The following is an 11,869-nucleotide window of genomic DNA, read 5'->3' as shown; positions in this document are numbered from 1 at the left end:
GTATAACATGTGGCATCGGGCATGTATAAAAATAGCTAAGATCATTAGGAGATTCTCACCCATGAGTAAGAGACCTTCAGGTGTTCTGAGCTGTGCCCTATTTAGGAGCAGATCCCAGAGGCTCAGGGTCCTCCAGCACTTTAATGCCTTCATAACAAAGAAAATGGGAGCCAGTCTTCCCTTTACACATGACTTATAACCCCATTCACTTTACTGTAGTATTTCTAGAAAACAAAAAGGGATTGTAAGCAAACTTCCCTAACATTAGTTTTTTTGATACCAGCATGTATCACCTGCTTGTGGGGGATACCCAATGTTTCAGTGAAATAGGACGGAGTAACAAACAACAATTGCAGAGAGCAAACCCTAAAAAAAATAAGACAAATCAAGTAACACGGCTCACATGAAAAAAAGCTGCTAATGCATAAAGTTAATTGAATACCTACTATAGGCTTCACTCTGTACAGATCAGGAGAACCAGTAAATACACACAGACAAATATGCACATTTCTCTCATTTCACAATTCATTCTTAAAACTCCCAGGAGCAACAGGAACATTTTATTGCCTGATATTTTATTAAGTATGGACTTTTCCTTTTCCCCTTCCCTCTCTTGTGCTTTTATCTGCTGAAATACACTTCCTGCTTACTCTTACCACTTCTATTGCAGGTACAACATACAACCACCCCAGCCTCTTTCTGTCCTGCAGCCGCTCCCCCCAGCCTGGCAGCACAGCTCACAGCCACCCGCAGCCAGAGATCAAGCCCCCCCTCGCTCCGTGCAGCCTCCTGCTCTTCTTTCCTTTCCTTACTGGAGCCACCAGCTTTCATCCGTATCACACGCTGTGTTCTGCATCCAGCCATTATTTGTGTCAGCCAGAAAGCAATGACCTGTAGGTATAAACGTGTTTGAGCCAGCCCGGCATCCAGGTGGGATTCCTCTTTTAAGAGGATTGGGGTAGTATTGATAGGAAACAATAGATTCCCTATTATAGCAGTGCTAAGGCCCAGAAGGATTTAAACTGTTCACTTTTTTTGGATTTCTTTTTTTCCCCCTGCTACTTTAGAATAGAAGAGTTTCTCAGGTGGAAAAACACTGGCTAGGAATCAGTCTAAAATTTGATACTACAGAACAGTGCAGCAATTCATATCCTCCTGTAAGAACAGGGTTTGCTCTGAATCTACTCATACCTGTAAGTAACCCATCAGAGGTACTACATGTACATACAGATTTGCGGCAGTATGGTATAACTTTGTACTTCTGTGCATAAGGGTACCCAGGCAATGCATGGCTTCGCTCTTAAGAGTCTTAAGCAAGAAGAGGCTACAAGCAGTACAGCAGCAAGATGAAGATGGGTGGCAAGGACCAGAGGGGTTGCTAAAAAGGTTAAAACTGCTCTCTTTCAACAAAATGGTGTATTTTAACCTAATAATGTAGAGGAATCCCGTTTGCATATCTTTGTGCCTAGAAGAATGCAACACAATTAGTAAACTCAGCCCGTCCTTTTGTAGATGCTTTAGCCCCTGGCTCCAGGATCACTTGTCTGCAGCAGAGCAGCTTGAGGTCTGGCTCGTCCAAAAAAGTTATATGGGATCTGTCCCCCAGCATTTGTCTCTTCGCTAGACCTACGCGAAAGAAGTCTTTAGCAGCCACAGTCAGTGGTACTTATACGATACTTCTGTTGCATTCTCCGTTTCCCCATGCTCAGTTACCATATACCATGTAAAGAAATAGCTTTTTCCTTCAACCCTATTTCTTGAATCATCTCTGCTAGCATCAGGTGAGGGCACGGGTTTTCTTTAAAGCAGCAGAGGTGCTGCTGCCGGGACAGGGGTGCAGAGGGCTCCTCGTGCTTTTGCCTGGGGCGCAGTGGGGAGTTTTGCACGCGCTGGTGTGAAGCCTTCCACCATTTTGTGCTGCCCTCCTGCACCGAAGCTGCACGCTGGAATGCGAGTGCCGAGAGCAGCAAGACTCCACATGCCCAGGACATTGTCTTGCCTCATTGCATAATTTTGTTTTGCCTTATGGGAACTTAGTGATCTGTTCCCAGGAGAGAAAATGGTTCCCCTTTGTTTTGATGACTACTGCCTTTTCCAGGAGGAACAAAGGGCTGTGAGAGACCTGGGTTACAAAGCCTAGCCCCTGCTATTGCAGGTATCATGACATACAATCATGTTGATAAAAGTACTGATGTTAATTTGGCACTGAAATAGAGTAAATCCTATAGCTCCTGGTATGAAAATTCCTCTGCCTATACTCTCATTGTCCCAAGTGTGTTCTCTGCAGACTGTACTGAAAGAGCTGCTGTCTCTCAGCCAGCATGATGTCACTTTATGAAGTATTGTTTATCAGCCAAAGGATTTCTTCATTTGATTTGGAAACAAGATGCAGATACAGGTAAACATAAGCAGACAGAACTAAAAAGAAATAGAATGCTTCCTAGAAAACACTGCAGTAAAGAGGTTGGTGCTATTTGGCTGCCTGAAGGGTTAGGATCAATCCTTTATACTTCAGAGTGAACACTTTGGATGATCAGCTGCAAAAGGTAACATCTGATTACATGTCCTGCCTAGCGAGCCATCCCTAGATTATCACCTATACAGCTCAAAAGCTGCAGAGTTTCACAGCCAAGAGCATGGAAAAAGACAACTTACTTCCCCTCAGTTCACTAACCCAACACGCTGCCACATGCTTCGGCAGAGGCTGGTAGAAACTCAAGAAAAAAAAAACCACCAAACCCTGCAGAGAGCTGGGAAGACTCATTTGTTTGGCATCTGCGTTACCACTCGGTGGAGGCAGTGGAGGCTGTAACAAAGGCTGCAGGGTGCAGGTGGACGCAGCTGCCCGGCCTGAAAGGACCAACTTAGTGAAACTGGAGGCAAGGCGAGCTCATTCGCCCACGCCAGAGCAGCTCTCGCCTTGTTTTGCCACATTGCTCCATTATTTTAAATACTCCAGCCCTGACCTGCCCTAAGACCCCTCTCGGCGGCTTGGGCAATCTCAAGTGACCTTACAGCAGGCCAAGAAAGAGCAAAGCTGTGCCCAGGGCTGGTCCCAGCTCTCTGACAGCCCAAGGCATGTGGGTGAGTGTGCAGCATCACTGCTGGTGTCTGCTTCCAGCGCTCCCCGAGCACCAGACCACAAAGAAAGCAAACCTGAAGCATCCTTAAATTTACCCACAGACAGCAGGAATGCAGGGAGGATGAGCGGCAACTTTTGTGCTGACCCATCTGAGAGATCAAAGATCCCTCATACTTTGGCCAGAAGCTCAGCCCAACAGCTCTGTGTCTCTTCCCAGTTGCTCACCGAATTGGCTGGACCGTTGCATGTTTTTATACAGCAGGAACAATGATGTGGTAGAAGCTATTAGAGGAGCTCCTGCTCCTTGTTTTGCATGTAAAAATGGTCCGGTATAACTGAGCAAATGCAGCTAAAGCCCACCACGGCCGTGCTACCCCAAAAAGGGTAACCTTAGAGTGTCACCTACTGCCTTTTGCTTATTGCCAGAAAGATTTTACTACATGCAAACTCCTGGTAAAGCGTTACCGCGGGGCAGCTGTATTTCAGTGATGAATGAAGCTTGAAGTATCTGCCTTGCACCTGGCACCTTGCAAGGCAAACTTTCCAAGAAAAATGCCGAATTAACGTTGTCTTTGTGGGTGAAGATTTTCAAGATGTTGTATAGTTCCGAAGCCTTGGCACAGGATTGAGCTTCGGATGCGAGTCAGCATCTCCCAAACGGGGACGCAGCACCATCCCTAATGTTCATGATGGGAAGAAGGGAAATTCCCACTGGCTTTTTCCGGCTCATTGAAACCGAACAGTAAAGTATCGTATGATCTCTTGAAACCAAGATTCACCGCTGAGTCACGGCTCTCCACCTACGAGAAAAAGCAATGAGACCTGCGGACGGCGGTAGGGGGCTGCAGCCCGGCCGAGGGGCCACGCCGCGGAGCCCCCCCGCAGCCGCAGGTGGGGCTGGCGGCACGAAGGGAGCTTTAACCCTTTCCTGAGGCAACCCCGCCGGTCCCAGCCGACTTGAGCGTTTGCTCTTCGCTCCGCGCTGGGCCAAGCACCCTTCGAGCCGCGACCCCCGGCCCCAGCGCTGCGCAGGGGGCGGGCGGGGCGGGGCGGGGCGAGGGGCGGGGCGAGCGGCGGGGTGGGGCGGGGCGAGCGGCGGGGCGGGGCGGGGCGGGCGGCGCGGCTGCGCCCGGCGCACCTGGGCAGGTGAGGGCGGGCGGTGAGAGTCGCGGCCCCGCTCCCCGCCGCTGCGCCCACGCGTGGGCCCCGCTGGGCGGCACGGAACCCCCCCCCCCACCCGAGGAGTCGGCCCCCTGCTCGCCGGAGCGGTGAGTTGCTGTGGGGTCGCGGTGCTCGGTGGGGACCGGCCCCGCCCGGCGGTGGTGCGTCCTCCGTGGGGCTGGGGGGGGCGCTGGGAGACGCGTGGGGCGGCGGGGCCCCGGCGTGCGGGACGGGCGGGTGTCCGTGGGAGGGGGCGCGGCTCGGGGCCGCAGCGCGGGGCGGGGGGTCCGCAGGCAGCCGGGGGGAGCGAAACCCGCTGAAAATGCTGATTTATTGCTCCATTCCCGCTCCGCGCCCGCGGCTTGGGCCGGGTTAGCCCAAGGCTACGTCTTTCAAGTTGGTGTAAACCCAGGCCTAAAGTTACGGGAGGGTGAGATTTGCGCCCCCCCCCCCCCCGCCCCGGTCACCCACGGGTGCTTTCGGACCCCACGCCAGGACCCCCGTTACCGCTCACGGCTCCGGCCCCTTCCAGCCTGCAGCGCCGGGCTGGGGTTGGGGGCGCTGGGCAGGGAGCACGGCGGGCCGCGGGAGAGGTGATGTACGGAACCCCGAAGCGTGGGAGCTGTAGGTTCCGCTGTGGGGAGGTAAGTGTCAGACACTGGGATGAAAACCCAGCCTGTTTCTCTGTAGGAAGGCTAATAAGGGTTGAGCTGCTTGTCTTTGAAAATAACGCATACATATCCATGAAAGGTGGGATAACGTAATCGAAGATAACAAGCACAGAATGAGGTCTGTGGCATCGCAGCAATGGACCTGGAGAAGACCCCATCCTCCTTTAGGGGCTTGAGCAGGGTGGAGCAGGAGCACTGCATGCACCCAGGTGGAGGGTGAAAAATATCTGTGGAGGAAGCCTGAGACAGGCTGCCGGTCACCTTTTCCTGCTGTGCTGCGTCTTGTTAACCTGGCTGGCACCGTGCTGGAGCCCCGAGAGTCACCGCCGGTCACCGGGGATGCCCCTGACCTTGGCCACTCGGTGAGGTGGCTGCAGCGTGCCTGCTCAGTCCCGAGTTCGCTTGAGTTGTTCTTGGGGTCATCATCTTGCCTCCATGGAAAAAGTCTCAGTTATAATAACTGGGGTGCAGGGAATAATTACGTTACTGACTAGAGATGCATTAGCAGCAGAGGGGGTGCTAATTACACCGCCACCCCCCAGCCAATTTGAGTGGGAATGAAGCAAACTGGGTATGTGCACTGATGGGTGTTGAGTGAGGGCCAAGGCTCCCTTGGCGAATCCAGCTCGTGGTGTGATGACGTTCCCCGAGCTCACCCTAGCAGCTCTCTGAGCGGGACCAGCCTCCGGCATTCATGGATCCCACCGGATCGAAGTTGAAGGTTGTAGGAGGCTGACTCACCGTCTGAGCTGAGCAATGGGATTCAAGTTGATTTGCTCTTGGTTATTGTGTCAACAAGTCTGTGGTGATAACAGGCCATAAAGCATTGTAATGTCACGTATTGACAGATGCTGTCTGTGATCCTGTCTGTGATCCAAGGGACAATTCAAACCTCGTATGGCAGCACCAGCACACCTTCCATGTGACCGAATTTGTTTTGGTTGATGAGAGGCATGAATTTTCCTCCTTGGTGTGTGGGTTTGAATTTATTCCTGGTCTGGCAAATGTGTTGTACACAGAGTACGTTAGTAGAAGAGGGGACTGCTTGGAAAGTTAAGTGTAAAAGAGATTGTGGAAAGAAGCTTTAGTTAGGATTTCTTCATTATGATGAGAAGTCACTTTTTTTTTTTTTTTCTTTTCTTCCTTTACAAGGAAAATCGATACCTGGTTTTGGTCTCAATTATAAGTCTGGGATTAACCTGGACTTCGTGTCTTTGCAAAAACACTACTGAAAGTTTGATTCTGGTAGCATTTTCAACATGGATAACTAATACAGCAGAGCTTCAGAAACACAAAAATAATTTTGACAGTTGCTTTCTGATCCTTTGCAGTTCCTGGGAAGCAGTCTGCTAACGTGCGCAGGTCCTTGCTGAAGCACGTTTTCCAACTATTATTAAAAGATGATTTCCAATTGAATCTAAACTTTTTCTTTGCTTAACAGATAAAGTAAGTTTTGTTAGATTAATTTTGTATGAACACTTGCAACTGAATGGGATCTGCAGGTATTTGAACAAATAAAATCTGTTCCTAGACTAGTTCTTGGATAGGGTTTTTTAATCTTCTCTATCTCTGCTACTAGACACATTTTGCAACTCCTACAGCAGTATTCAGGGCTTATGGCAAAGGTTTTACTTATCCTGTCACTGCTTTATTAATGGGAATATTTCTAATTTCTCACATCTGTTTCAAGATTTGCAAATGAATATGGGAGATACACCTTCTAAGCACACATGTAGCATAAAAGTTCCCTCCCAACATCTAAAGATACCAAATGCTCCCTCTTCTTGCAGAGGGACAGTCGTTAATTTTGTTTGTTGGCTTTGTATCTGTTCTGCACAAGAAAAATATTGTTGGTTGGCTGCAAATGTAGTAGCAACAAAGGGCTACTTAACAACAGATTTGATCAGTTAACTACAGCACTTTTTAAAAAAAACCCAGAAACCTAAACCTTAAGTCATCATCACTTGATTTTTAGCACAAGTGCTGGCAGACTTGCAGTTACTGTCCTTCTGGATAAACATCCTGGTTATTATGGGTCAGCAATGTTTGTGAATTATGATACTGCATTCAGAGCATTCATGAAAAAGTCACAAAATGACTCTGAGGCACACTTGTCTGATAAAACAGGCCCCTCCACTTCAGCCTGATGCTTCCACCTTTACCTCAGCTGGGGCACATTAGTTTTTCCCTCCTCGATGCAGGTGTGACACACCGGAGAAGAGCAGGATCAGATAGGCCCTTCGCTAAGGCGTACGTGGAGGCTTTTGAAATTCTGCTGCCTGTTCTTGCTGTGGCTTGTTTGTGGCTTTCTCTCCTGTGCAGCCTTCACAGCTCAGGTTTGATCGGGGCTCGCCCTCCGCGCACCCAGTTAACACAAATAATGTGCCGTCTCTGCTTACCTGGAATATTTAATAATGAGTTGTTGTTCTTGTAACAGTTATGTTCCCCGTTTAGTGATGCGTTTGTAATGCCTCCTGTCAGAAGAGTCATCTAGCTGGATCTGAATGAGCCGTTTCAGTGTGCAGTAACATAACAAACAATAGCAGTAACACAGCATAGGGTCCTTTTTCATTAAATTACTTTCTTTTTTTTTTTTAAAGCATATGAGTCTCAACTAACTTTTAGCAGTTGGTCTAGTATTATCCCTGTCTTTTGCAGACGATGGCGTTACATCCGCGAAGAGTTCGCTTGAAGCCGTGGCTGGTAGCCCAGGTGGATAGCGGTATGTATCCTGGCCTCATCTGGCTAAACCGAGAAGCAAAGCGGTTTCAGATCCCCTGGAAGCATGCGACTCGGCACAGCCCGCAGCACGAGGAGGAGAACACCATCTTCAAGGTGAGGGAGGGGAAGGCTTGGATATATCATGGTTCTTAAACAGAGACAAAGGGCTGAATTGTTGGCTCAGGAGCTGGACAGGCATCTCAGTAGCTCTTTCCAGGCACATTTTGTCCTATTTCTTTGACCTCAGAAAAGCCACTTTGTGCACCTGGATCCAGACTTGGCACAGCCTGAGACGGTGTTGAGTTCTTTAACTCTTTCCAACCACCAAAGGCCAGACCATGTCTGATTGCCTAGGCTCTGGAAGATTACTGCTGTTTACTTCATCTGCTTGGTTTGCTGCTAAGAACAAGCCAGCTACCACATCCTAAACCATTAAGTACTGTTAGATAAATCTTGAGATGTCCACCACAAACTGTTAGTACTCATCACTGCAGTCCCTAATAGTCTCATCCCAAGGGATTCATTATAACTCCTGCACTCCTTGGAGGAATTTCTGACCTCTGCCTTGGAGGGATCTTGGACCAATAGTCCGATTGTGGGGTGAGAGAGGGAGAGGGCCAGCTGGGTGTCTGTGGCTGCTCTTCCACTCCATTTTAACCAAGCCCCTTCCTCCTGTGCAGAGTGAAGCTCACTGTCGAAAATGACTTCTGGTTTTGGACGTGAGACACCTAGTAAAACTCAGTGCACAATCCAGTACAATTTATACTTTCTTAACTTGTATGAAGATGCACATTCAGAATGGCTAATGGTTTTGAAAATTTGGATTTACATCCTCTTTCTCCCCTTTCTTTTAATGGGAAAAATTATTAAAGTGGGAATTGTTATCAGAAGAGCTATAGTTAAGACTTCTGCAAGAGAAGAATTTTACATTGAATTTGTCTGAAAATTTGATTTCTGATAAAAGCTGCTCCGTTGAGAGGGCTGGACTGAGCACAGTGTACTTTGTCCCCAGGCATGGGCTGTGGAAACGGGAAAGTACCAGGAAGGAGTCGATGAGCCAGACCCTGCAAAGTGGAAAGCCCAGCTTCGATGTGCTCTTAACAAAAGCCGGGAATTTAATTTGATGTATGATGGCACCAAGGAGGTGCCCATGAATCCTATTAAAATTTATGAAGTGTGCGATATCCCGCAGTCCCAGGGATCAATCATTAATCCAGGTGAGGGCCTTGCTGACACAGGGCTGGTTACTGAGCAGGCATCTGTCCAATGCAAGTTCCTTTCCCTCTGTGGCATTAACTCTCAAGCTGCCTGTGCGTGCAGCAGAAAGCAGCTGCCATGCGTAAGCCCGGTTGTACTTAAACTAGGAGGACTTTGAACCACATCGTACCTGTACTAAAATTATTAAAGCTGTACATGGTTGCATGTTTTCTGCTGAACGGTCCAATATTGGCAACAGTTTGCCTGTATCCTTAGCTTTCCACAGTTATGTATTAAACTGAAAATAGTATGTTGTACAGATCAGATTTTCCCTTTTTTTACTTATTTGGAAAATACACAAATAAATTCCCAGTATTGTGCAGAGCCAATGTGAGGATTACATTACTTGTTCAAGAAATGCATCGCAGTGTTACACACTGACTACCCACAAGAACGTGCTTGTTTGCAGGTTCCACTGGCTCAGCTCCATGGGATGAAAAGGATAATGATCTTGATGATGAAGAGGAGGAAGAACTGAATCAATCTCAGCATGTCCCTATTCAAGAGACGTTTCCATTTCTTAATATCAATGGTTGGTGGTGTAGGCTAATGTGTTAGTGAAGGTATTTGCTTGTAAATTGGTGCGTGCTTGAAATAAAATCTCGGTTTATTGGAGAACTGTTTCCTTTTTGTAGATTCTCCAATGGCTCCAGCCAGTGCAGAAAACTGCAGCCCTGAAGCTGTGTGGCCGAAGAATGAACCTCTAGATATGGAAATGCCCCCAACTGCACTGCAGCATGACTTCTTCAGCAGCCCTGAGCTCTGGATCAGCTCTCTGCCAAGTATGTATATGGATTTATAGTGCTTCCATCATCACACTTTAAAAAAAGACTACTTTTTTTTTTTTTTTTTTTTTTTCCTTTTTACCTGTGGGTCTTTGCTTGTTAGCATGGAGAATTGTGTATAGTTTAAACATCCCCTGGTGTAACATAAATTCTGTGGTGTGTCTCTGCTGCTGATGCAGCACATGCAAAGGTCCAGGAAAGCCAGCCTGACAATTTCTCTCTCAGTGACAGACCTAGAAATCAAGTTTGAATATCGAGGAAAGGAGACCGGAGCGACGACGACTGTAAGCAACCCGCAGGGATGCAGACTTTTCTATGGAGAGCTGGGTCCTATGCCAGACCAGGAAGAGCTCTTTGGGCCTATTAGTTTGGAGCAAGTAAAGTTTCCAGGAACAGAGCAAATCACCAATGAAAGGCAGAAGATCTTCACAAGTCGGCTGCTGGATGTTATGGACAGGGGACTGATCCTGGAGGTCAGTGGCCATGCCATCTATGCAGTCCGCCTCTGCCAGTGCAAGGTGTACTGGTCTGGTCCCTGTGCGCCTTCCTCCACCACACCAAATTTGATCGAGAGGCAAAAGAAAGTCAAACTCTTCTGTCTGGAAACTTTTCTAAGCGGTAGGTAACTTCTGCTTTTGGAAGATAGCTTGGGATACTGGCCTGGGCACTTGGCACTGTTGTTAAGGGTGGTTTGCACTGGGGCTCAGCCTGGATGCACGAATCTGTTTGCTCGTGTGTGTGTGACAGCACTTCCCTGACTCCAGCGGACCATGGAGCAGGTGCACATCAGAAGAAAATGAACTTACACTCATGTAATGCTCTGCAAAACATTGGAGGATCTTGATTTTAAAGAAAGCTCCTCTGGGTGCAAGAAGTAAACTGTAGTTGCGTATGTACAGCATAATGTTGTGCATACAATTGTGTGTAAGAGGTGGCTCTGACAAGGAACGGTGTGTAGGTAAGACCTGGGATGATACAAGGGGGTGGGAGATGATACAACGTGTTTCTAGTGGAAAGAGGACAACTCTGCAGCATTCTGCTTTTCTTCCTAGAGCTGATTGCCCATCAGAAAGGACAAATTGAGAAACAGCCACCATACGAGATATACTTCTGTTTTGGAGAAGAATGGCCTGATGGAAAGCCCAGGGAGAGGAAGCTGATTGTGGTTCAGGTAGGAACTGAGGCTGAGAAGTGACACTGTGAAGCAAGGCTGGGGCTGGTGCGTTGGCCCTGGATTGGTGCCCACGGATACCTGAGACCTGTTCTTTTCTGTTGTGGTTACTGACACCAGGAAACCCCAGTAAGGCTGGTGGGTTTTGTCACAGCAAATACAAATGCTATGTGCGCCGAATAGCATCAGTCTGTGATGTGCTCTAGGTTCTTGTGGGAGCCGTCCCCTGCATCCAGGGGATTCCTGCAAAATAACAGGAATATACTGCGTGACCGTTAGGCTAAAACAACTGGCTTCTTCCTGAACAGGTCATTCCAGTTGTGGCCCGCATGATCTATGAAATGTTTTCTGGTGACTTCACACGCTCCTTTGACAGTGGCAGTGTGCGACTCCAGATCTCTACTCCTGACATCAAGGACAACATCGTGGCTCACCTGAAGCAGCTGTACCGGCTGCTGCAGAACCATCAGGAGGGGTGGCCCATGCAGGCCCCCGCCATGCACATGGCGCAGCCGCTCCCAGCACAGTGACAGGCGCTTGGCTTTGCCCTGTGGTTTCTTAGGTTGTACATACAGAAAAGTATTTCCTAACGAGTGCCTTGCCTAAATCTGAATAAAAAGCTGTAGATCTGGTCATCTAATTAAATTTCAGCAGTCTATGGTGCTTTTGTTTTGGAAGTGTTCAAAACAGGGGATTACAGAAGTCCTCTGGCTCCACCACTGCTTTCAGCTGTTTGCTTAAGCAATTGATATGTATAAATTAGATTTTCAATTCTGTAATATTTTTTTAATCCACTATCGATACATTGTATATAAGTACTGGATCATTAGAGGGAAAAAAATAATGATCTGTGCTCTATTAAAACCGCCTGGAGAAGAACATCTTGTCTAGCTTTATTCTCTCTTTAACTGGTCTGTAGCTGCCAGCTGGGAGGCTGACACTTCTTCCAGTGTGCTTATTTTACAGAAATGTCTGTGTACACACATATATACTTTAAAAAGCCCAGCTCTGTATGGTCTGA

At 48.0% G+C, this 11,869-nt stretch overlaps 1 protein-coding gene across 2 annotated transcripts; it reads left to right on the top strand.

The window, feature by feature from the left end:
- The first annotated feature begins 4,192 nt into the window (after nucleotides 1-4,192).
- On the top strand, nucleotides 4,193-11,727 carry IRF6 (interferon regulatory factor 6). Of its 2 annotated transcripts, none has more exons than XM_055728010.1 (8): nucleotides 4,193-4,350; nucleotides 7,573-7,749; nucleotides 8,648-8,852; nucleotides 9,302-9,424; nucleotides 9,528-9,674; nucleotides 9,903-10,295; nucleotides 10,730-10,848; nucleotides 11,157-11,727. In XM_055728010.1, the coding sequence occupies exons 2-8, from the start codon at nucleotides 7,576-7,578 to the stop codon at nucleotides 11,376-11,378; spliced, it is 1,383 nt and encodes a 460-aa protein (XP_055583985.1). In that variant the 5' UTR covers nucleotides 4,193-4,350; nucleotides 7,573-7,575; the 3' UTR covers nucleotides 11,379-11,727. The 2 variants fall into 2 exon arrangements, with proteins under 2 accessions (XP_055583985.1, XP_005447158.2); XM_005447101.3 differs by lacking the exon at nucleotides 4,193-4,350 and adding an exon at nucleotides 4,721-4,887.
- The last annotated feature ends 142 nt before the right edge of the window (nucleotides 11,728-11,869 follow it).

The sequence above is a fragment of the Falco cherrug genome, chromosome 16, assembly GCF_023634085.1.
Source record: "Falco cherrug isolate bFalChe1 chromosome 16, bFalChe1.pri, whole genome shotgun sequence".
NCBI classification, from domain to species: domain Eukaryota; kingdom Metazoa; phylum Chordata; class Aves; order Falconiformes; family Falconidae; genus Falco; species Falco cherrug.
This window is presented reverse-complemented; position numbering and strand designations above follow the sequence as displayed.

Coding starts and splice junctions, on each gene's coding strand:
- IRF6 (XM_005447101.3), top strand. CDS start 4,840: ATGTACGGAACCCCGAAGCGTGGGAGCTGTAGGTTCCGCTGTGGGGAG. Junction 10,296..10,729: donor TCTGGAAACTTTTCTAAGCG/GTAGGTAACTTC, acceptor TTTTCTTCCTAG/AGCTGATTGCCCATCAGAAA. Junction 10,849..11,156: donor GGAAGCTGATTGTGGTTCAG/GTAGGAACTGAG, acceptor CTTCCTGAACAG/GTCATTCCAGTTGTGGCCCG.